The 22,144-nt window shown below is 41.0% G+C and overlaps 2 protein-coding genes across 10 annotated transcripts in view; one reads left to right on the forward strand and one right to left on the reverse strand.

Annotated features, from left to right (window-relative positions):
• Positions 1-93: 93 nt before the first annotated feature.
• Positions 94-22,144, reverse strand: part of LOC117215041 (mucin-5AC-like) — a 303,613-nt gene continuing 281,562 nt past the window's right edge. For 6 of the 9 annotated variants that reach the window (XM_033461432.1, XM_033461436.1, XM_033461438.1 and 3 more), the window contains 14 exons: positions 19,379-19,451; positions 18,927-18,967; positions 17,156-17,314; positions 15,552-16,628; positions 15,203-15,321; positions 14,961-15,121; positions 14,484-14,755; positions 12,266-12,506; positions 9,447-9,587; positions 7,198-7,392; positions 6,588-6,650; positions 5,864-6,132; positions 3,395-3,612; positions 94-2,926 (listed from right to left, as the gene is read on the reverse strand). In XM_033461432.1, coding sequence (XP_033317323.1) covers positions 2,651-2,926; positions 3,395-3,612; positions 5,864-6,132; positions 6,588-6,650; positions 7,198-7,392; positions 9,447-9,587; positions 12,266-12,506; positions 14,484-14,755; positions 14,961-15,121; positions 15,203-15,321; positions 15,552-16,628; positions 17,156-17,314; positions 18,927-18,967; positions 19,379-19,451 — 3,305 coding nt within the window. In that variant the 3' untranslated portion in view covers positions 94-2,650. Of the gene's footprint in view, positions 2,927-3,394; positions 3,613-4,816; positions 4,863-5,863; positions 6,133-6,587; positions 6,651-7,197; positions 7,393-9,446; positions 9,588-12,265; positions 12,507-14,483; positions 14,756-14,960; positions 15,122-15,202; positions 15,322-15,551; positions 16,629-17,155; positions 17,315-18,926; positions 18,968-19,378; positions 19,452-22,144 lie in introns of those variants that run through there. The other 3 variants (XM_033461441.1, XM_033461434.1, XM_033461433.1) reach the window with 3 other exon arrangements.
• LOC117215045 lies at positions 7,401-8,533 on the forward strand. Its single transcript, XM_033461448.1, has 2 exons — positions 7,401-7,675; positions 7,787-8,533. Exons 1-2 carry the CDS (start codon positions 7,521-7,523, stop codon positions 7,950-7,952), a joined length of 321 nt encoding a protein of 106 aa, XP_033317339.1. The 5' UTR covers positions 7,401-7,520; the 3' UTR covers positions 7,953-8,533.

The raw sequence follows: 22,144 nt of genomic DNA on the forward strand, positions 1-22,144 counted from the left end.
GAAAACGAATTTTGGTCGTAAGAAGTGGAAAGTGAAGATTTAAAGCACCGAACTTTGTGTTTGTAAGACTTGTCTATGAAGAATAAACCAAGATTCATCGATAAATACCCTTTATTCAATCGGAGTAACATTTATACTTACTTAAAGCATGTCATTGAACTTATATATTCGTACAACTTTATCAACGGCAACAATAATAATCGTAATAATGACGAGAACGTAACGACAATAATGGTAATAATGGTAATAATAGCAATAATGTCGTCGAAATGGTAACTCCCAGGAAGAACGAGCTCGTACTGATCGTGAACGTGTTGCCCGTCTGCCTTCCCACTGCCTGTATGCGGTTCGTGTTGAGCAAAAAAATAGATCTAATCACAGTGACAATGGTAATTATAATCGTAATAATAATGACAATGACAAGAATAATGATAACGTCGAAGATTAATCGTAATCGTCGGCCGACTATCGCTATATTTTTTAATTTATTATTACTCTCACTACACGGTGTTTGGTTAAAGTATATACCTCTTCTCACGGTATCTTTCATCCCATCTGTCCACGAAATAGACGAATAATTGATTCTCCTACACTCTACTTCCCAGATTCTCCCCTCTCTCTTACTTTTATGTACACTGTCTCGTTCTACTGTGACGAAATTATTTCAGTCTGTAAAGTAATAAGCGCTGCACGGAAAATATCTTCGCCTATCTCGGTTATCTCGCGTCTCTTTCTATCCTTTGTTTTAAACTAGTACTCGTGTAATACAATGTGTTACTTGGTAAACGTCAAAGATAATTTTACGCGAACGTCGTCATCGACTTTTTTCCTCGTTCGTCTCGTATACGTATCGATGCCAGAGAAATAAACCAGAAACGCTTCGTTTGCCGGTTCGACGACGTGTATTGTCAGAGATTTGCTTTTCTTCATCGAGCCTTCGACCGTTAAGCACCCAAGAGGCAGAAGATATTCGTCGTATCGCGATACGCGCAGGAACGTATCGATATTTACACGTTTGGTTCCTCGCGTGTTTTGCGATCCATTAAAAACGCCAACTTACAACGTAGAGAGACGTAAATGTATCAACAAAAATAATAACAATTCACATAGACGCGACGGTACTATGTACGCGTATCTGTTTATCCTAATAAATTTCTCCAACGAAAGGAACAAACACAGAACGTTTCGAAACTATTGCACAAAAGAACGAGTATCCTTCGTCCCGACCCGATTGGTCGACGATTCACGACGAGCACGAGGATCAAGGATCGTCCTCGCTTTTCATGGAGCTCGTCGATCCTCGACGCGCCCTTAAACGCCTGGAAATTTGATAAGTACACCGTGTTTGCGATTGACATCTTGACAATTAACGACCAGGCTGTGTGTACATGCACTGTTATTACAAGATCGAGGTTTCACGCGCAGAATCTTCTCTCATCGATCATCTCACGCACAATTAGCCAAGTGGATCAGCACTACTCGCCGAACTCTCATTATAATATTCGTAATCTCTTTCTGTCGACTATGTACACACTATGGACAAAGTGTTTCGCCGTTTCGTAGACTCGTTGATAATATAAATGCGTCGGTATACTCATCGCTAATATCCTATATCAGACGGTAGTAAGAGTAGTGGTAGCAATAATAATAATGATTGGGTTAGTCCTAGAAACAATCTCGGTGGTTGTAACAGTGACGATAGTAGTAATAATAATATCTAGCGGTAAGTACGCAGTAGTAATTTATAAGTAGCTGTCGGTTCTTTTCTTTTTTTTTTTTTCGATTTTTCCATTTTAGCAGAAGCAGCATCGATAGCGGTTCCACATTCTCGTTTACTTTTTAAACGTTTAATGGCTTAACGGGTAGTAACAGTTATGCACTGGTAAGAGCAATACGTTTGTTCGATATACATTTAAGCTAATCATTTATGTTTTTCGCGCGTGTGCTCCTTGTGTCTTCCACCAACTTCATCTTTATCTTTACATGACTTAAGAGTGATAACGACATTAACGTTTCCTTTGAATAATATGTATATGTATATATATATATATGTATATATATATATATAAATGCTTTCTCTGCTGCCTATTTACAATCACGATGCCTACGAGTCCTCACGGTCCTCGGCCTTACGTTATTCTTATGTTCTACAATTTCATTATATACAAAAGATATCGCTATGAGCAACGTCAGTCCGTACGGTTCTGCGGGATCACACTGAGTGGTTATCAGATGATACCTTAGATACCGTTTTTCTTTGTAACATTTACTACTCTCAAGTCTATACAGTCGTCATCGGCTTGTGTCGAACATTTACCGTCTTTAAGTCGACAGTCGAAAGCACCGTTTTCCTTTGGTACACGAGCAGATCACCCGATAATTGGTAAAAAGTCTTCTCGATTTCTCATTCTCAGTATGGAGAGTCATAACACAATTTATTATACGATCAAGAAAGTCTTTCTCGTTGCTCGTTTACCGACACACGATTTTCATTGCACAGAATAGTCTTTCCGTTGTGGTAAACCACGCGAACTCCTGTGTCTCTGTTATGATCGCATTTTTTTTTCTTATCATCACAACGAGAACGAAGTTACCGCATGAAACTCGTTCGTGTCACGTTGTATCCGATCGTCGAGCTTTAAGGATGGTCTCAGATGGGTGTCGGTAGGACCGTGAAATCCTGCAGCGCGGTCTTCACCGTTTCGTATATCGGCCTGTTTGCCTCATCCGCGCAATAACCATCAGCGGTGCACAATGTCTGCAGCTTCGTCAGGTAACTGTCGAAGTTTTCGTGGCCCATCTTCTCCTGCGGTCCGCCCGGGGCGTTCGGTATTCGCACGTGCTCCAACAACGTTATCATGTTATCGCGTAGCGATTGATAGTACTCGGTCAGGTTGTTGCTTCGCTGAGTAATCGCCGTTGTTTCCTACGAAGAAACGAACCTTTTTTTTACAAAACATTCAGCTTGTTAAATATACACTTGATCACTTTCACAACAATAATAAAAAGGAAGGAAAATTTAAGTATTTGTAACGAGATGAATATTATCTACTAAAAATTTCAGAATTGGGAATTTTCAACTTTGAGCGCCGGAGGAAAGGGAATCTCCCTGATCAGCGCAGATCTACGTTAACAAAGAATGATACAAGAACTGTCTAGCCTAAAATTTTCACGAATTTTAATTCCATACTGTGTTACTGAATCACAGTAGGTTTAATATTCAAATATACGATACTCAAATCTATAATAATATTATGGATGATAAAATAACATTGTAAATGGAATTTAGCCCTGATTGGATCGCATTCTATGTAACTGGCAGACGGAAGCTCCTCTAGCATTTCTATCAGCGCACGGTAATAATCGATTACCGACTGAGTACAAGCGTACTGACCTTTTCACCTTGCTTCAGTTGGTTCTCCATGGCGGTGATATCGGAGCGCAAGCGCAACACCTGCGATTCGACCCGAGCGTTTTCTCTCTGGAGCTCTGTGATCTCGGCTTCCAGTGTGTAGAGATCCTCGCTCTGGCCACTGGCGGTACCGCTACCACTCGTGTTACCCTGACCCGTACCCACCGCACCCCCGTGAGCCGGACCACTGGTGTCCACTCCTGAAGATAGGGCATACACGGTCCATTTTAACAGCCTGTCTATCTCCCTCTTTTTTTCTTTCTTTTTCTTATACTTTTATTTTGCTTTTCCCGATTTCCAACAGCTTTCACCCTGATTCTCGAGACACTGGTTCGACTGATTTTTTCTGCTAATGTCACTGGGCGCCATAAGTAATAAAACAGCCATTGATATTCAACGTAAAGTGAATATCTTCATTGCTTTTACTTTCTTATAGCTAACTTGTAGTTTTATAGTCAGCGCGTATAACGATGTCGATAGTCTCGAGAACGTAGGTTTACTTGGAGAAAACCATCGGAAGCCAAGAAGGTCGATAAAGTCCGATCAACCCAAGATCTTGACCGAAACTCTCAAAAAGAGCTCTGTCCACACGAGTTTCATACAAAAGCGACTTGATATTAGAGAGAAAAAATGTTACTAGTTACATACGTAGTTCTTGACAGGTGTGCGGGATTCATATACAATAAAATGTGAGAATGTGGCGAGAGCATATATGTAAGTAGCGCCAGGAAAGCTTCGGACAGCGATTTGGGTTGGTCTGTGGTCGGGTTACATTGTTTTACTTTTTTCTTTTTTGGCATCTTTTTTCTTTTTTTGGAAAACAAGTGCATCATCACATCGCAGGTTCGTCTTATCGCGCGACAATGATCGCTTGCTAGGCGGTATAAGTCTAGAAAGTATCCCAAGTCGCTGCATGAGGATTTGTCTGAAATATGGGAATCGGTACGGTTTCTTCTGCGAGTGGTTCGTGCTGAAGTGATGGAGAAAAGAGCTCGTCTAGTTCGCAAACGCGACGACTTGTTCTTTCGATGAAACGAGTGATGCGTTTTACTCATTAATAGACGCACGAACCTGACAGGAGTGCCGCAGGAAAACAGAATGATCGGGGACGATGTTAAGGTGATCAAGGGGTAGCGTGAGGTGCCATCATACCAGATAGAAGAAAAAAATAGGAGACACCGAGTGCTGGCCTTTTAATTTTGCAACGTCATCGTAACTTGCAGTTATATTATAAAAGAATTGAAAATTATTTAATTGAAACTATAGCAGGTACTTTTCTGTTTCTTTATGTTGCTGCCAACACTCGGACGTCATCTCGTAAAAAGTAAAATTACTGGTGTGTGGATCTTGTATGTAACACCGAAAACACATAGAAAACAAATGGCGAGTACGTCAGTCCCTTACCTTCAAAAGTAAATGTTCTCCTCAAAGCTCAATGACAGGAAAGGAGCTGATCGTGATCCCAGAATAAATCAGAATATATTATTTTTCATTATTATGACATACGGCTGCTTTTTTTTGGTCTTTACATTTTCGCTTCTTTTTTTCTAATTGTCTTTGTTCTTGCACATAGTAATGTGGGAGATAGGATTTCACGGGGGCCAAATTCGTAATTGGAAGAAGCAAAGTGACACAGTGGATGTTGAGGTGTCCAGTTCAGGTGTTTCTTTCTTTCATTTTTTTTTTCTGTTGTCGTTGGTCAACAAATTCCGTGCGTCTCTGTTTTCTCGTGGAAGAATATAAAAAAGAACAGAACCAAAAAAAAATATCTCGAAAACACCTGAATACCAATATCACGGAGAAAAAGGGTGGCGAAAACGAAAACGTAAAATTTAAGTAGAAACGACCAAAAAAGTAACTGAATATACAGGTAGACAGAAGTGGGCGGGAAAAAGGACGGAGGTTACTCTTGTTGGTATGACAGCACATCATTGCGTGAAGAGTAGAGTATAGCGTAGCATAGGATCAAGTATAAGGTCATATATGCACAAGTTTACAAATAAACGTTCAGAATTTTGTCACAATTTTTTGCCCTCGACTCGTCCAAAGTTACTAATTCCATATATTATTCCGAATATTTATCCAAATATCATCTAATATGAAAGTCAATAAAAAGAAAAGAAAAAGAAATTATATTGGACGAGTACGGCGCGAGAAAAGAATAAAAAGGCAAACTTGTAATAATCATGCCTACTCTACAATTTGTTGCTTCTACTCACTGTAGTAGGCAATCACATGTCGCAACATTAGCTCGACGTGAATGAGATATCTCGAATTTACAGCGAACATTTCAATTCGTAATATGTATCAATTGTCGACGACTCGTTCACGAAGAGCCAACCGATCTGCTTTCCTTTTCTTTTTTCTTTTTTGCTTTTTATTCTTCGATTAATAACGATACGCATCGATAATCGAAGACATGAACGACATCTGAGGCAGCTTGACCCTCACCGGTGATTCCTTTGCTGTACATGGTCGACATGTCTTCGAACTTTGGCTTCTTTACCGCGTGACCGGCTATCGGACAACCGGATAGAGATCTGTGAGTAGAGAACGATCCGTTTATATGACCGATTCCGTCACAGCCCGGCGTGGGACAGTTCACACCCTCAAACTTCATCGCTGTCGCCGCGGCCACCGCTGCTTTATGCTGCTCCACCGTACCTCCCGATTCTAATACACGCATCTTGTTCCTGTTTGCAATGGGGCAGCCCGATGCGCTGCAACAAGTCGTTGTTATCGCAATTAAGGACATGTCGTTTCATAGAAAATACCCTCTTACTGAAAATAAGGAAGATAAGAAATGCCAATCTTTTTTGTGGCAGAAGAACAAAATCAGTTCGAGACATTACCATCGAACAAAAATGTAACTTGGACAAAGTATTGGTTAAAAGTAATTCGTTCGAATTCGATCTGCTACGTTAATCTTAGTCAAACTGCCTAGTTTCTGTTAACGGGCTAAATTGAAATAAAATTTATTAGAAATATTTTTTTTCAATCAATTTTTTTGCAAATACTTTATATTGGGAACGAAGCTATATCTCGAGCCTTGCATTTTCTTAAAATTATGAGTACTATTTCAAACGCTCAATTTTGAAAAAGTTTCTTTTTAAAGTTTTTGGTAAGTCATAATTACAATATTTGGTCTTCCAAAAAAATAGCGAGGAAATCTTACCTGCGATGCGACAAGAATTTGCCAGTGGCATGGCCAGAGCCGTCGCAACCGGGGATGGGACATCTGTAGCACGAAATGCCAACACCACCATTACCAACACCATATAATCCATCCACAGAGAAATAGAGAGAGCGAGCATGAAACGAGCGGAAACCGCTGGTTATTAGTCAGCGTCTTCGTCTTTGCGTTAGGAAGCGAATAGGGTTTAAGGGACACCGCGTTGAAAGGGATGGGGACGACCTTTTCGGTCTGGTAGCGGATCTTAGCACGTGCAATGCGGTCAGCAAGATATCCACGTAGCTGCGTGTAACGTGCGAACATGGTGAAAACGCAAATTGGAATCGTGATTATGTATAACACAAGTTGCAGAGTTCGCAAGAGACTAGAAGCTCGCTCAATTAAACCCATTCTATCTTTCTCATTAATCTTTATCAAATTTATGGAAGTGAATTGCACTGTATTAGTTTTAGAGCAGTGATTACATGCAATGATTTTCATAGAAAACGATTCAATATGGAAATTTGAAAATATTAGTTTAAAGTTTTAGAGATTGAAGGATTGGTTCGATTTTGAAGTGTTGGAGGATTAGTAGAATGTGAATGATACAAACCTTAGTGGTTCCGAATCCTGTCCATCTCGGGGCTTGCTTTTCGGTTTGTTAGCCCTTGGACAACCGGACAAACTTCTGTGAGATGAATAGTTGCCGGTTACGTGTCCCGAACCGTCGCATCCTGGTGTGGGACATTTGAGCTCTTGAGAATGTGCTTGGATCTGGGAACGATCGGCTCGCGGACAACCAGATAAGCTGTAAAGGAAACAAAAATTTCTGCTCTTTTAAACTTGGTCTACATATACCATGACGATTTTGCGCTACTTCCACTTCGTTAGAGAATGTTTTAACAATCTTGTTTTATTCATTGTATATCAGGTAGAATGAATAAGCAGCGCAGGAATCCCCATGGTCAGGATCACGAACGCACACCTCAGAAACATCCAACGATGGCTTCAGCAACACATCGCATGCAATTTACGCGACGTTGCCAAGAAGTCTCGAGTACTTACGTCCAGGTACCAGATATGATACTCAGGTACTATTAAACGATTTAAAAGAAGATCTCGATGAGATTACGAAGTATCGTTCGACAAATGTTAGTTCTATTGCATTATAATTTCCTATTGTTATTTATTATTCGTCAAAGGAGCAAGACAATTCTGCTCACCGAGATCATCCACACGGACTGCTTACATATTAATAATGGTTTTATAAAAGAAGCAGCCTTCAGCGCGATTCAATCTTGGACAACTTGCCTTGCGTCCAGTTCGAACGAAGACATTGAACATGAAGGTTTAAGGCTCGTGTCGTAAAATAACACGTTTCCATTCTCTCTCGAAACATGACTTTGAATGATATCGTATTGATTCCAACAGGTTCTTTTCCCTCGGATCTATTGGGTGAATGGTGGACTCGCAGTCGAAACGGGCAATCAACGATTCATAATTATATACACATATGATAGCATGCAAATGGCAACGCCGTGTTCCAGTTGGATCACTCATGAGGTGTCGCTCGTATCGATCGATCGCGTTTTAAGTTCATGTCAATACAAGGTTGGCCTTACTCTAGGAACACTGAAAAGGAGAGCAGGGAGCACACTCACACCTGACCCCAGTGAAACTCGTCAATTGCCAATTGTCTTTCTCTGTGTTTATAATTAAACGATTATAATTAAACAATCGTGCAACACGCTTCCGGATACGGTGCACCTTTGTGACTGTTACAATTATCGTTATATTTTATTTTCTCTCACTTTTTTCTATTCCTTACGGTTCTGCTCTGACATGGTCATTGGCAACAGTTCGCTACGAAGCTGCCCACTCGAGGCTGGCGAAGCGGTTTTTAAACGGGCGGGTTCGGTGATCGTATAATATATATTTATATATATATATACATATTTAGATGCGTATATGAAAATGAATATTAATTACAGCTAGAGCTCAAGACAAACTGGTGGAAGCATCGTATCTTTGCACGAGCACGAAGCTGCTCTTCACCGGCGATCGTCTTAATGATTTTGCCATCCCTTTTCGTAGGGGTCGGGTCGAAACAAGGAGCAAGTGGTGCTTCATTCAACATGAAACTCATCTACACACTTTGGTTATAGTATATCGTACGATAAGGCAAATGGGGTGTGGAGGAATTACGTACGTGAAAAAGGTACGCAAAGAGAAACTATATTGGGGAAGAAGAAAGGATATATAAAGAGAAGAAAGACCGTGGAATGAAAATAAAATGAAATAAAATGATTTGTAAAAATAGCTATTTATATCAAACGGGTGTTTACACGTATAATATGGTAACAGCAATATCGAGTAAGGAGTACAAGACCGGTTTAGCAAGGAAGTTAGGGGTGGAGGAATTCTAGATAAAAATGATATAGTGTCACAAAACACTTAAGAAGCCACTACGCCACGGACCACCAATATGCATTGATGCAAAAACCCATCCATGTAATTTTCGCATTTTCGTGAGAAATCGCTTTCAATGTTTGAATGTGTTTTAAGGATGTCGATATGTGTGACTTTACGCGTGTGTTCTATAGGATGCCAAGTACTTTAACAGGAATCGAACTACTATCAAGGAATTTTTACGTTGGATCGATTCAATGAGGAGAACCAGGGGAATAATTGTGTAGCAAGGTTCCTATATGTATGAATATGTGTATATATGTATTTATGTGTGTATGATATGTGGAGCGTGCGTGCGTGCGTGCTGCATCGCTATATCAATATATAAATTATACATAATCGGATGACGTCGTCGAATGTAAAATGTCAGTGTCAATGTCAATGCTGCCTTGCCTTCTGTGGGTAGCGTAGTTTCCCGAGACATGACCCATGCCATCACAGGACGACGTGGGGCACTGTATCAGCTCCTTGCCATCGCGACCACGAGGGGCGGGCCGAGGCACGAAATTCAACGAGTGCCGCCTCATATTCATACTGCACCGAACAACATCAACACTATAAGACACTCTCAACGCGATCACTCGTCTCTCGTATGCCTGCACCTAATAACTCTTTCATACGCGTTCACTCACTACGTCGCACAATGGATGCCAGCGCATAGTCCCATGTCGAATCATAAATGGAGAACATGTTCGAGGAACCCAATGGAAAAGTGGAAAAGATCATGTTTGTCTGGATCAACACAATCTTTTTTAAAATAAAGATATCGTCACTTTTACCACCTTTCCTCTGAACCCTCACTTATTATCGTCAAATCCAATTAAAATTTCACACATATAACAACGAAGATAATAAACGATAGGAGATTTTTAATCTCGAAAGCTCAGTTGGAATAACACTGCTTCGGACATCCAGGGTACGAGCGTGGCTGGAACGCAATCGTTGCGTCGCGTCGTTACAGAGCTGGGATAGCAACCGGAAAGTTTTATTGCGCTCCGCAACTTTTCCTTCTCGGCCAGGGCGAGAGGGAGGTTGCCGTGCACGGACAGCGGGTGTCATAGCGACATATGAGAGAGAGAAAAAATATTCCGAAAAGTTCGGCATCCGGTCGGTGGAGAAAGGACGAGGCGCAGCAACAGCAGGAGCAGGAGGCGGAAGGAATATATGCGGATCAGAGCACGAGAGAGCGGTTTGCTTCTGCTTTTTTCTCTCGTCTCCTCGTAGTTTCGTAGATGAACGAACTACCGCTGGGCTATGAGAAGCCTCGAAAACCTCGATGGCCCTTGAGTAGCCGCGATATTGCCGGCCAACCGAGCCGACGGATGCGGACTTGAGTGCAATTCACCGGTACGCCCCGAATGCTCTGCCTTGTGTATTTTCCCAGGCTCCGTCTAACCACCAACCTTCTCTGTCTTCATATCAACGACCTTCATAAGTCGCGTTTCCGTTATTCGTTCGTTCTTCTATTACGAGTTCTATTACGAATCGAAGATTGTCTATGGAGGGGAGTGAGGTAATTGCTCTTGAAAGCATGTTTCGTGCGTTTTGAAGGGATGACGAGTCTCTGACAAGATTACGATTCATAAGATGATACCATTAGGACATAATGAGAATTGTATAGTAAGTATTAGTAAAGTTGGAAATTCGAGAACGAATGGCGCTTCTTTCCTTCCTAGTTTATCTTATACAAATGAATTTACTGCGGATATTAAATTCCTAGTACACTATAAATTTATGTAATGTATAAATCAAAAAAATTTATGTAATTGCCGTATTAATCATTAAAACTAATAAGATATCTTTTACGAGACTGCAACTTCCAAAGTGTTCTATACGCGAAACTGTTGAAAAAAGGTTGACTACATATAATTATGTTTAAAAGAACTACTGTTTATTTAAAAAATTAAAAAAGAATCTATTATTTGTATGAGTTTGCAATTTCGGAGAATTCTAGGTGCCTACATATCCAAACCGTAGACGACTATTTTAGAACGCTTAATTTAAATATGATTTCTCCAACTTTTCCACGATCTACCCCTTAATATATAAACGCGAACATTCTCGAAGAATTTGGGTAACGTTGTCGAACGGACGCGCGGAATTCCAGGGCATGGGCGGAGATTAGAAAAGAGAGGAAACCAGTGTTGCCCGAGGTATCCGAGGTGCATTTCAAGGGTCTAACCTCGATGGGACGACGCAGGTCTCGCCCCATAATCCAGTGCGGTGGCAACTGATTATACCCCACCTCCTCTTTCGACCTTATTCACCCTTGGCGGCTCCCCTTCCAGCAGCCTCTCGTTCCACCTCCTCTCCTTATGCGCCGAACCGCGCCTTCTCCACTGTACCGCCGAGCTTTACGTCAATTAGAATAAGGTTGGCACTTTCGGTACGAAGAGTAATTACTTTAATTAACAAAATGGAGGTAGGTATGCGCGATCTCCGCCTCCTTCTGCGCCGTTAGTGGCCGCCACCGCCACCAACCGATTTTGCCTCCTGTGCCTTTCCAGCCGCGAATATACGTATACATTCGCGAGAGAGATTCGCGCGACCCTTTCCGCAAGGCAAGTACCAAAATGTGCGATGCTCGCATGCACGTTTATTAGACGCGTGGACGTTCCTTCGGTTCATTGGACAACGTGGGTACCACCAGAATGGGACGTTTCATTGTGGTCTGATCTTGTATCGTCCCGCTCTACTGAATGAGATCAATTTTTACAATGATCAGGACTACAGGACTTCTCTGAGTAATTAATTTTAATTTAGTATAAATTTATATAAATCTATATTTATATTTAGTATAATTTAGATAGATTTATTGGATTGCACAGTATCTAGTTTACTGAAGCTCTTACTTTGAGAATAATAGTGATAAAGAAATCAATCATCAATTTTCTTTAGAAGTCAAATCAATTATAATAAAGATCAGGAATCTTCAGAAGTTAAAATTAAAAATCTTAATTTGAAGTGCTAAGTTTCTTAGTGTCATATATTACTTATTTGAATTTATGTGAATTTAATTAAAATAACAGAGAAAACGTTAAAATACTAATTAATAATAATATTTCGATATTCTCTCTTTCTCTCTCTCTCTCTCTCTCTCTCTCTCTGAGGATGGCAGTATCGAGTTTCCGATGAACCAGAAACGTCTTACATATTCTCACGAGCGCGGTATTATTTTGGAAGGAAAGTACATAGATCGTCGAGTTCCTTACCTATCGTCTTTACCCGTAGGTTTATCGAGAGGTCCGACTGTGTGCTGCGGAGGTGGCATACTATAGCAAGGTGTCGGCGTGTAGCCAGCTGGGATTTGGTAACCGGATGTTACGGGACCTCCAGGATAAGTTCCACCACAATTGTAGCCTGCGGTGGGGTAAGGGGTATACGTGTTCCCAGGGTATTCCGGTTGAACGCCTGTCATTCCGTATCCGGGGTGCGGGCTCATCGGTCCATAACCTGAAAGTGACAAATATTTATAATGTAATCTTGTCGAATAAAAGATTCATTATTACAATAGAATATTGTATATAAAATGTTTTATAAACATAAATATGAAATTTAAAAGATTAAAAAATCCCTATTACATCCTAGTGTCGTTTAATAATAAAAGTTTTAATTGAAATAAAAGGTTTTAGTTTAAACGAAGTTAATATTCAATTCATTCTCCACATATTTACCATTCTTTATTCACTTTTCGGTATAGAGGTATATTTAAAAACTTGGAAATATTTATAAAGCTACGTGGATACTTGTCAAACTTGCAGTTCGGATATATATATATACAGATATCAAACCAACAGTGTTCGGTGAAAACGTACAATAAAGAAACACGGTACGGTCTAAAAACTGGAGCAACGCGAATACATGAACACGTGCGCGAATGCTCCGCTTTGGTGAAGAAGACGCATGGCGAATTTCAATTTTATGAAAATCTCTATCTCATTCCTACGTAATCTCTTGACTGGCAACGAGATGCAATAATGAAGTAAATAAAGAAGTCACTCTTTCACCGTGGAAACAAAAGAACCACGATACAAAAATAAAGATAAAAGAAAACGAGAAAATACGGAGAAGAAAAAGAAGGGGATGAAGCAATCGAAAGCGGCAGGACAAAGGTTTGGTGGCGCAAAGGTCGAAACCGTCCGTTAAGGTCGACGCGTCGCTTGATTAACCGTTGTAAAATCTACGCGTTTATTTACCGGCAAGAATTCATTTCGTCTGCAGTGCAAATAGCCGACGGACGAAGAGCGTCGGTGTACGGGCAACGTGGACGACGCGCGAACACGACGACGCCGAACGAACGAATGAACTCGACATGCCGGCTGTGTGCTCGAATATTTCAATTTCAATAACTACTCCCCAGCGTCAGAGTCCGCACAATATTGGCCGCGCCGGACTTTTGCCGGCTACGTGTACGCGAAATATTGATAATTAACAATGGTCGTGTACCGCCACAGGGAGGTGGTCCGGTAGGAAGGGTGCCGGTTTGGTGCACATCCACGCCGGCGAAAGAGGATGAGAGAAGGAGGAAAGGGGCGGGTATACACAGCGAGAGCAGGAGAAACGACGACAGGGACGAGGGAAATGGGCTGCTGTAGGTTTGGAATGCCAAGGCACAGAGAGACCGAGGAAAATGAGAGTCGGGGCCATAGGTGCCTATTATGGCAGTCATGTACTGTTCTGGCGAATTTTTATTCGACGGTTGTAACCGCGTATCGCTCTCTCGTTCGGTTCCTCTCCCGTCCGACCCCCGAGGGCGTCGAGCTCTTTGTTCTTTTCCCTTGTCCATGCATTTCCTCGCTCGTCCGTTACGTGTAGTCAAGCTGACGCGTCGCGTATGTTTCAAGTATATGTGCTTGTTGAAATTTAGAATACCGAAGACTTTGTTGGATCTATGTACATGTTGGTGTTATCTACCCGTTCCAGGTAATTTGTTTCGGTGTCTCTAGTCAACGCGTGTAACAGCTTCTGTTGCTACGCGATGAAAAATGACGGGTTTCAAAACACGAGTCTCATTGGATTTTCTTTGCATTCGATCTCACCACAGCTAGAGTTTTTACTGCATGACGCGGAGTAGTGAAGGTTTGAAATTTTTTAATATTATTCGTTTTCGGTAGCGGATGTTTCAAAAATTAATAGTTAAAGAATGAAATGATTTATTACACAATCAAATCAAACTTATCAAATTTCATCTTTAAAATTTCAAAAAACATTTAAATCTAAAAAGATAGAAAAAAGAGAGCACCTTTTATTTTATACCTCCGTTAAAAATTATCATTTTCAATATTTAAATAGTCAATTATTATAAAAACGATCAACAATTACAGATAAAATAGAGATGAGGAATATAATAGAGTCAGGGGTCATAAAGCGTTTCCAAATGATCGATGACGAACTATCTGGCAAGTTAAGTGATAAACAGTGATAGCTCACCAGTGGGATCGCGGTAAGCGTCCATGTAGTGGGAACCCCCGCTGTCTGGGGTGCTTTCCCGACTGTACGCCGTGACGTGCACACCGGGTGGCGGGAAGCCTGGCACAGGCCTGATTCCAGGACCCCCACTGAAATTGACCGGCTCGTTTGCCGTCGAGAAGTCCACGGGCTCGGTTTGCTCCTCGATTGGTCTGGGTGCTGGGAAACCAGGTCCAACGGGAACCGCCACAGCTTCTCCGTGGCCGGTTGGATATTGGGGACTTGGCGCGCCGCTATAATCAGATGAAGATGATGTACGATTTAATATCTCTCCCTCTAGTTGTATTCTGGTTGCGTTAGAAGAAAAATATTCGTTGAATTAAAATAATTCCAATATTGTTCCGCGTGTATTAAAATGAATGGCCAAACTTGATTTCTAAAGGTTGATTAAAAAGAATGTTTTTTGCATAAGAGAATAGTAGATCAAATGATAATTACCTATGAAGCCTGTTGACACTGAGATCAAGGGTTTGTCCTTGAGGACTGGGAACCTGAGGACTTGCAGTCAAGTGTGGGCTCGCTGCAGCCTGGGGACTACCACCTACTGTTTGGCCACCGCCATATTGAGGGCTGAGACTGTTGGAACCATACGGTGGAGCCTGTAATAATTATCATCATGTTTTTTAAAAATTTGTACAGTTCTACCTTGGTTTCTTGAAAATCTGTATGTAAATATTTACCTGTGGACTCGTCGAAGTGACGCTGGAGGTTGACAAATCCATTACCGAACCACCTGGGGAGGTTGGGGGGCCACCAGGTTTCTGCATTTGCTGAACTTGCGCCACTGTGACACATTTCACTGTAAGTATAAGATCATTATGAAAAATTGTATGATTGTAAACATTTTCAAATTTCCAACTAAAAAGATCCTGTGATTTACACGTCCGACATTTCTATAAATTACGAGATCCAAATTATACATCACTTCAGACTGCAAATTTATCATTATTCAGGAAAAAATTTAGCAAAATTAACTTGTATTCAAACAAAAATGGCTCATGTTCTTATAATAATAACAAAGAAATTCACCATCTTCGGTCTTCATCATCCCAGCAGCCGTAGCAGCAGCCATCGCCATCTGATGTTGCTGTGCTGCAGCCGCAGCTTCCTGATGATACACCCTTTCTTGCTCCTCAGGCGTCATTCCAGTCTGTCCCAGATAATACATATTAGTCCTGGAATGCAACTGTTGCTGCTGTTGTTGCTGCTGTTGTTGTTGTTGTTGCTGTTGCTGCTGCTGTGACTGAATTGGTGCGCAACTTTGTGTATCATATCTTTCATAAGCGGATGTGGTGCCAGGGTCATACGGTCGATGATTCGCAGCACTGGCTACTGCGTTCTCATATCCCCTCCCGGTTGCGATCTCGTTGGAATAAGTGACAACTGGTCGCGCTATATTGCTCGCTCCAGGATGCATGTAGGCTCTCGCGTGCTCTGCCGATCTGTGATGATAAAGTTCCTCGCTGGTGGTGGCCGCAGCAGCAGCTGCCGCCGCTGCGGCCATCATAGCTGATGGCTCGTACGGAGATCTCTGGGACATCTGATGACTCATCCTCGTATCCTCGACCATTGGCATGGGATATGCGACTGTGGGCTGCATAGGCAGCACGTGATGCGTCGGATGCTGAGTAGGATGATGTATCGTCGCGCCAATAGATCCTCTAGACCCCATGGCGTCCATCGAGGACATCGACGAAGAGTTCGAATCCTGATTCATGTACGAGTCGTACGTTGGCCGTACTGTGGGTGGTGGAGGTGGTGGCGGTGAATTCACTCGACAGGAAGCAGTTTCTTCCGTCTTTGGTACCAGTAAGTCGGTCGTGTTTTGACCTCTGGATGGCAGGGTGTTGCAGCAACTGCCACTCGGCGTCATATTTTCAGTTTTAGGGACTACCTTGGTCGTACGGGATGAGGGATTCTCCTCCGGCGTTTTCGGAGGTTTCACGTTGATACCCGTGCTTTTCGTTGTCGTGTAGTAGTCATAGGTCAGGCTGCTTAGCACCGGTTTTGTGTCCTGCGCCGTGGACCCGTACTGGGAGTAGCTCTTGCTATCCATCGACGGCGGCAACAGGTTCGTACTGATGTATTCTGGAGGAATTCCGGACACTGTTGCGAAAATGAAATGGTTATCACATATTTTTTATTGTTATTAATATCGTGGTGAAACTATATTTGTATCTTTGCTTGGTTATGTTTGCTTTTAATTGAGGAAAAGATTGAAAAACTATCAAACGAATGTTTGTGAGTAACATGCTTCTGTGAGTCTAATTATTCTGTATCTATGCATTTTCTTCAAATAGATAAAATATTTTACTTGTAAATATGAAAGTTTAGTTCTTCATAACTGGGTCGTTCAGAAACCATGCTGATAAACTTTGCAAATTAAAATGCATAGAGCAATGACAATTACTCGACAATAGCCACTGACGAAAAACGATGTGGTTTATGTGTACCCTCGAATGTTCGCTTTGGTAGAAGTTCACGCGAGAGCTATCGAGAAACGATCGGAGGATTAGTTTCGCGACAGTCCTGGAGCTTATAAGCCCCGATCCGATTTCACGGAGCGGTTCCATCCGTGGATTTTCTCTTGGGGCGAATTCCAGACACGTTCGAGTGCCGCTGTGCCGCCTTACCTTGAGCCTTGTGTCGTGCCTCGCGTGCAGCCTGCTTATTGGCCGCGGCAATGGGACATCCGGATAGGCTCCTGTGCGTGTTCCGATTCGAGCTGACATGGCCACGGCCGTTGCAACCAGGCGTCGGGCATTTCAAAATAGTCTCATGCATCGCCAGAACTGTAGAGAACCCAGAGACACGTGACGTGGTTATAGAACGCTGCTATTCTCGCTCCATATTTTTTCTTATTACGTTTCGATTAAGTTATCGCTAGATTATACATACGTATACACGCACACTAAGATACGATCGGTAGCATCGAGCTATTATGGGTTTAAGCTCGGTTCTTTCTTATGCGTTGAGTATAATTATCATCTTTGTCGGCAACACGATTCGCTTCTTTTTGACACATTTCGATCGCGTTGGTTTAGCTTCGATCAATGTTACACACGTAGTCAGAGATGTTGTGTATAGTATACAGAGAAAAATTAGAGGAGAAAACAGAAAGTAAAGGAAGAGAAACAAAGAAAAAGAGACAGGTGGGGTACATAACGTCACGGGACGAAATATACACATCAAATGTGTAATAGTACAATCAAGTATACCGAGCGGGTAGAGAGAAACTCAAGTAAAGACATAATCGAGTGACAAAATTATAAGACAACAACTTGCGATTCTTGTGTACCTCGATAGATTACTTGTCGTGTGTTTTGTGTTATATTGGGAATAATGTTGGTCTCTCGTATAACAGATATCGTGTACATAAAACGAGTATTTTAAAGAATCACACAAAAATTAAATTACTAAAATATTTGACATTTATTGATCTTGCTATGAAAATGAACTATGAATATTTAATGAATATTAAAAAATTTCGATGTTTCAATAACGAATCTATCTAAATTTAAATTTGAAATTAATAAAAGATGATGAACATTTTGTGAGAGATGACTACAACTTTGTTGATCCACGATGAATCAATGATCTTTCACCGTTTCGATCACGACGACTTTACTTGTCGTGTGTTCTACAGGATCGGTCGACAAGCATAGTTTGTCTGATATAGGGAACCGTGTCACAAGAGTGTGTAGTCGCCGTTTTAATTATACTCAATCGCACAAGACCCTCCGTTCGGATCCGGCGTGCTTGTACACGCATACCGGCTAGTCTTGCACCGTCCGTGTCTCGAGTTCTCCAGATGTTCGTAGGTACGGCCAACATAACCAAGTTCAAGTGTGGTGATAAATTCTCTACTATAATTAAACTACAAACAGAACGGTAAAAATTAAAACGGAAATGAAACGCAATAAATAAAGCTCTCTACCCCGCAAACGAAAAGCACAAAGAATATAAATAGACAGACACATAGACACATATAGACGGGCACGGTTAAACGAGCCCGTACTCTTTCGTCAATTCGTTCAATGCACGAAATTGAAGAAGTCCAGTTTTCATTCTTTTTCTCCATTTTTTGTTCCAATTGCTATTAATAAATGTCAACATATCGCGTGTAGACTTTTTACTTTGGTCGAATGAATTTTTCGTAAGCGTAAACGAAAATCAGTATCGATTCGCGAAACTTGTACCGAGATTTGATCGCATAGGTTTAAAGATCTTGAGCCCGATTTAAAAGAAACTACTGCTGGAAAATAATTATAGCCGTTCACGATCGTTCTCTCGCCACTCCCCTGCTCCGTTGTCGCGTGAAAAAGGCAGTCTCGCAAAAAGAAGATGCATCTATGTAACTACGATAAGAAGTAAGAGTAATGGTGCCGGTCTGTGACTACTTACTCTCAGGCGTTAGTTTATCCTTCCGTGGACAACCGGATAGGCTGAAATAACAGCAGTGAATTATGAAGCAAGGTCGTAACACACAGGTTTTAGTGGATTGTAAAAGTATGAGGGAAATAACTCCGTAAGGAAGATTTTTACTGGCTGCACAGTGACTGCCAAAAGTTTTCTGCAACTTTATTCTTTTTAATACTCTGAGTGCCATAACTTTGTCAAGAAACCAAAGTTCTAACTTGATCAAATTTTCGAGTATTTTATGTGGAATCTTATCCAGGAGCACCTAACACAAAAGTGACCATATCCTATTCCATATTCAATGACGATCGGATAACATGACGAACAGGTCTACTAGTGTCAATCCTATTTCACTTGGTCTTCCTGTCGCAACGTGGAGGTGTCTAATTGACCAGGGCAAAGTGCAGAGCACAGGTTAATTACCGATAATTGCTTACCTGCGGTGGTGAGAATAGAGTCCGGTCACGTGACCCTGCCCCGTGCAGCCTGGGGTCGGGCACTTGTTGCCCTCTGTAACAAATCAAACCATAGCGAATGGTCAAATTTCGTATGGTTTATCACCATCGTGGAGCAAATGCATTGCATTAACATATTTTGTGAAAATTAATCGTACGAATGGTGAAGAGTAAAATATCGATTATAATAGTGGAATTATTTACACGTAATAATTTTGAGCTAGGATTAACGATAGATGATCAAAATGTAGTATGTGATTAGGGGATAAGGATTCAAATGACTAATTTAGAAATAACACAGTATAAACTTTATATAAGGTAGAGCGTAATTTTTTTTATTACGTGACAGATTTTCATTAAATGAAATATTTTTTTTTAAATTATATATATCTAGGAATAGAAACATACGTTAAAATATTTTTATTATATAGAATATTTGTATTTTTATATGTATATTGTCTGTTACGTCGCGTGAAGTGGTCCGTGCGACGTCCTTCATTGTCTGACCGTCAAGACCATTAGACAGACCCTCAATAAACCTAAGGACCCACCATAAACCTTAATTTTTTAACTTAATTGTTTTAACACATGTTTTTAAGTTAAACTGTTTGTCCTGAAGGATTTTCTTAGAAAAGTCCTCGGGTTTATTAGGCGCCCTTAAAAATCATGGAGAAAGCGGGTAGTCGCCTAATGGGAAAAACGAATATTTGTCTAACGAAAAAGCTGGTTTCTCCCATAAACAATGTCACCCATGAGCCACGTTGGTAGGAGGCTTCTTCCTCCTATCTTCATTCCTAACGTTGGTCATAACCAATCGGCATTGCGGATCGTTACCCTCGCTTTCCTGACGAAAAGTGTGAGCAACAAATCCGCGTTCTTCGTTCAAAGGGCACACCCATACCGAGCTTTCCTCCGTAATCACATAACAACGAACTTCACTTCTTCTACTACACTAGGAAAGTCTATTTATTCTCTGGACGACAGAGCAGTCACTTCATCTCTATTCTTGATCTCTAGACTTATTCCACAGTAATGTTTGAATCAAAACACAGTTCAAGGAACAGCAAGAGTCAGAAGTCAAGTCAGCGGAATCTACAAATCGAAGACAGTCAATCGACAGAAAATACCTCATCACAGTCGCCAACACGAAAGGTGTCTCAGGTCGTGCTCATTCGTAGTTGTCATTTCACATACGCAACGTTGCATCACATTGAAGTTGTTGGATCATTCAAAATATTTATTAACCTGTTAATAGCAGAGTTATATTCACTCAACCATCCTTATTATCCCAAAAGAAATAAGGGATCGAACGATTCGTGGCGTCGATCAGTCAAATCGTAACGGAAATTTATCACTCCCGTTGGCGCGCTTCTTCGAGATCGCGTCTCCCCGCGAACGTCCGAAAGTTGATTGTCTTTAATTTTCCATATTTTCTCCGAATCAAGATGACCGGTATTTTTCCTATACGGCCCCACATGTATTTCACAACTGGAGATCGTTAACACAACCAGCATCTCTGTAAATGAGTAAAATATCGATCCTATTGATAAGAAACGATCGAGTTTGCGGTCTAAAAATCTCGAGCGATTGTTCTGACATGATTGTCGCTCCGCTGATTCTCGGCTGTCAACGATAGAACGTGTCAGTTCCGATGCACTCGGCCATTTCGAATCGATCATATTGTGCTCTTTAATTAATATCGGTTACGCGCTGCGTAATTGTAATATCGAGCAAACTGAAACTCCGTGTATCGTGCATCGATTCATCGTTTTCTTGCTGAATTTAATGATCGCAACAAGTATGTTTGATTGCGGGTAAATTACGTATCCAAACCGTATGGAATGTCGAGTGAAATGATAGTCGAAGCGTGACAGCGCGATCCAATACGCGGTAAAGTACTGTTACTGTGGTTCGTTTTTGTAACGCCCGAACATTGGATTCGCTGTTCGAACGTTCACTTTCGCTTTGGCAATTGGACCAATCCCGGGCATCGATATTTTAACAGGAAAACACCGGTATGTTGACAAGACGCAGTCTTTTTGTAACAGGGAAAATGAAACGCTCTCCCTTGACACCGGTTTCACGATAATTCTTATTGTGGACTGACTGCGAATGCATGTTATTTACTGTTTGTTGGTAAAACAAGCGTTCCATTTTAATTTTACTATAGTATATTGTATAGATTGATGTTTTTTTAATCACGTAACGTAATAAGAACATAAATTAATCATTTGAAAAAAGGTATATTATATTACATTTACACAGTCCAAATGAAGTTTAAATTGATATAAAAATACCTAAAATTGTCAATGACAATCAGGAATGAAATTCTTGATAAATTCATCTGGACAAAAACGCATAGAACAGCAAGAAACTTGATAGACGTTATTCTTCGGGAGTATTTACAATGGCAGCATTCAATGAAAATTAACCATCGGATGGACGACAAGTATGTCCGACATCGTGCTGTACTTTCAGTCGACACACCGTGACAGTTACAGAATACGTTTTATTTCCTCGTTTGCCAATACCTATGTATATTTTATATTCCTTGCTCAGAGCATTGAACCTAGAGGCAAATAAAGCTTCCTTAATTACGTTCTTTCCAAGTTGAGTGAGAGTACATAGAAACGTTGCAGAAATACCTTTAAAAATATATCCAAAATACAAAAGAACATTTCTGAAGATATTAATAAACAAATTTAATTAATATTAAGCAATGTTTCTTTAATGTTAAAGTCTTTTTTA

The sequence above is a fragment of the Bombus bifarius genome, unplaced genomic scaffold (genome assembly GCF_011952205.1).
Source record: "Bombus bifarius isolate JDL3187 unplaced genomic scaffold, Bbif_JDL3187 scf7180000009343, whole genome shotgun sequence".
NCBI classification, from domain to species: domain Eukaryota; kingdom Metazoa; phylum Arthropoda; class Insecta; order Hymenoptera; family Apidae; genus Bombus; species Bombus bifarius.